The following is a 2037-nucleotide window of genomic DNA, read 5'->3' on the forward strand; positions in this document are numbered from 1 at the left end:
CCCCTCTCTCTCTCTCTCTCATACACACACACACTACTCCACCTCTTCTTAATGTCTTTCTCTCACATGGTGATCTGAGGTGCTCTCTCACTTTGGCTTTCCTAGTTGTATCGAGAGGAGGCTCGAGTGAGATTGATTGGTGGGCCCTGACCAGTTATGACTTGACTACTCAGTTTTGCTGCTGTCTATGCAAATAGCCAGGGCCGTCAGAGTTACTAATCAGAGTTTCCTATCGAAGCTGGGTCTCTGTCCAGGATAGCTGTTCTCCATGTGGACGTGACGCTCTGCCTGCAAAGAACCAGTATTGGTTTCTAAATCCCAGGGCAGTGAAATGAGAAAGTGACCCCCACAAGGAAATAGAAACCAGGGAACACATTTTTATAAATAAAATTGACTCCTGAAACTCCCGCTTGTGAGAGCTAATTTTAGGCAACCAGCTCAAGTCCCAGATGGTGATTAAGTGTGTTCAAACTGGTATTTACCACCATAACAACTAGTTCCTTAAACATTTCATGTTGTTGTAAATTGTGCAAGGGACAATAATAGCAGGATTTCATATGGATTAAAAAATACCCTGTAACTCAGCCAAGAGGTCATGGTAGACCTGGGCATTCTGCACTGATTGCCTCACACCTCGGGCAGGAAGCTGATCATGGGTAGCAAGAAGCAGTTGATTTGTGTGGATTCAGATGTGTTCTCTAGTCAGAATAAAATCTGTTGGTAACTTCACAGGTCTTACTTTACCATTATCTTCATAATGTTAACATAAGAATTTGAGCTGAAAATCAAAGCACACAAAGAAAAGGCTTTTTTTTTAATGTTTCCCTGTAGCATTCAGGACCATGGAGTCAGAGTTAGGATGGGACCTTTTCAATATTTCAGTATTTCCTAATTTCCAGAGAAGTGTAAGGTCTGAGGTGCTGTAGTCCACCTTGCTTGACCTCACAGCATTTTGGAAGGAGGGAAATCTCTACCATGGTGATCATCCCTGTTGAATATTCTGTAGAAGGCTTCCTCCACAGTCAGCAGCAGAGACTACTGTGTCCAGCAGTGAGCAGGCCTGTGTTTGCTATTCTCTTTATAAACCAGTGGGGGCAGGCTAGAGTCCGCAAGTCGGAGCTTCCTGACTCCTACCCTGGATTTGCATATGTGGCCTGTTGACTCAGGACCTCTTCTCATCTTCTGTTTCAAATGCTTAAGCAGTCCTTCTAAGATGGTTCTAGCAGGATGAAAACCCTTGGGAGAGAGTTGGAGCAATAAATAGCATCGCTTTTGACTTTAGTTTCCTGAATCGCAGCTTCCCATTTTTCTAGCCTCACTCAGTGCGAACAGTTGAAAGCCTGCCATGGTGCTGGAGCCGGGGCTGGAGCTGGATCCTTCCCAATAACCCCGAGTTCAGGAGAGAGCCAAGAAGTAGACATCCTACAGATGCTTACCAAAGCCAAGGATGAGTACACCAAGGTGAGTCTCCCCTTCCTTAGGATGAAACCACAGTGACAGAGACTGCCGCTGAGAAGGACAGCAGGTGGAATCAGCATAGCGCGAGGTGGGGTTGGCCTTTTAAGTAAATTGGAGGAGCCTAAGAAATCAGTAGCCTTCATACAAATTGTATTCCGCTAGAGGGCCTACTAGATTTACAGTGGTAATGTGTAAACCAAATTGATGTCTTCATTGGTGGGGTGGGCCTGTAATCCCAGCATTTAGGAAGCTTAAACAGGAGGATGGTGAGTTTCAGACTATCCTGGCCTACATAGTGGAACATTTCATAACTCAAAATATGAGCCCAGCAACATGGCTTTGTAGGACATCTGCCACCAAACTTCATGACCTGAGCTTGATCCTTGGGACCCTTGGCATCCATGGTGGAAGGAGAGAACCAACCTTCACAAGGTGCCTTTTCTTCTGAACTCCACACATGTGCTGTGGTACTCCTCCCCAAGGAATAAATAAAAGGTGATTTAAAAAGTACAAATCAAGCCAGGCAATGGTGGCGCACGCTTTAATCCCAGCACTTGGGAGGCAGAGGCAGGCGGATTT

The 2037-nt window shown here is 45.5% G+C and overlaps 1 protein-coding gene across 6 annotated transcripts in view; it reads left to right on the forward strand.

Annotated features, from left to right (window-relative positions):
- Dcp1b (decapping mRNA 1B) overlaps positions 1–2037 on the forward strand; it is a 50843-nt gene that overhangs the window by 25258 nt on the left and 23548 nt on the right. For all 6 annotated transcript variants that reach the window (XM_031383159.1, XM_031383158.1, XM_031383162.1 and 3 more), the window contains exon 5: positions 1314–1461. In XM_031383159.1, coding sequence (XP_031239019.1) covers positions 1314–1461 — 148 coding nt within the window. The remainder of the gene's footprint in view (positions 1–1313; positions 1462–2037) is intronic.

Source organism: Mastomys coucha, unplaced genomic scaffold, assembly GCF_008632895.1.
Source record: "Mastomys coucha isolate ucsf_1 unplaced genomic scaffold, UCSF_Mcou_1 pScaffold20, whole genome shotgun sequence".
Taxonomy (NCBI): domain Eukaryota; kingdom Metazoa; phylum Chordata; class Mammalia; order Rodentia; family Muridae; genus Mastomys; species Mastomys coucha.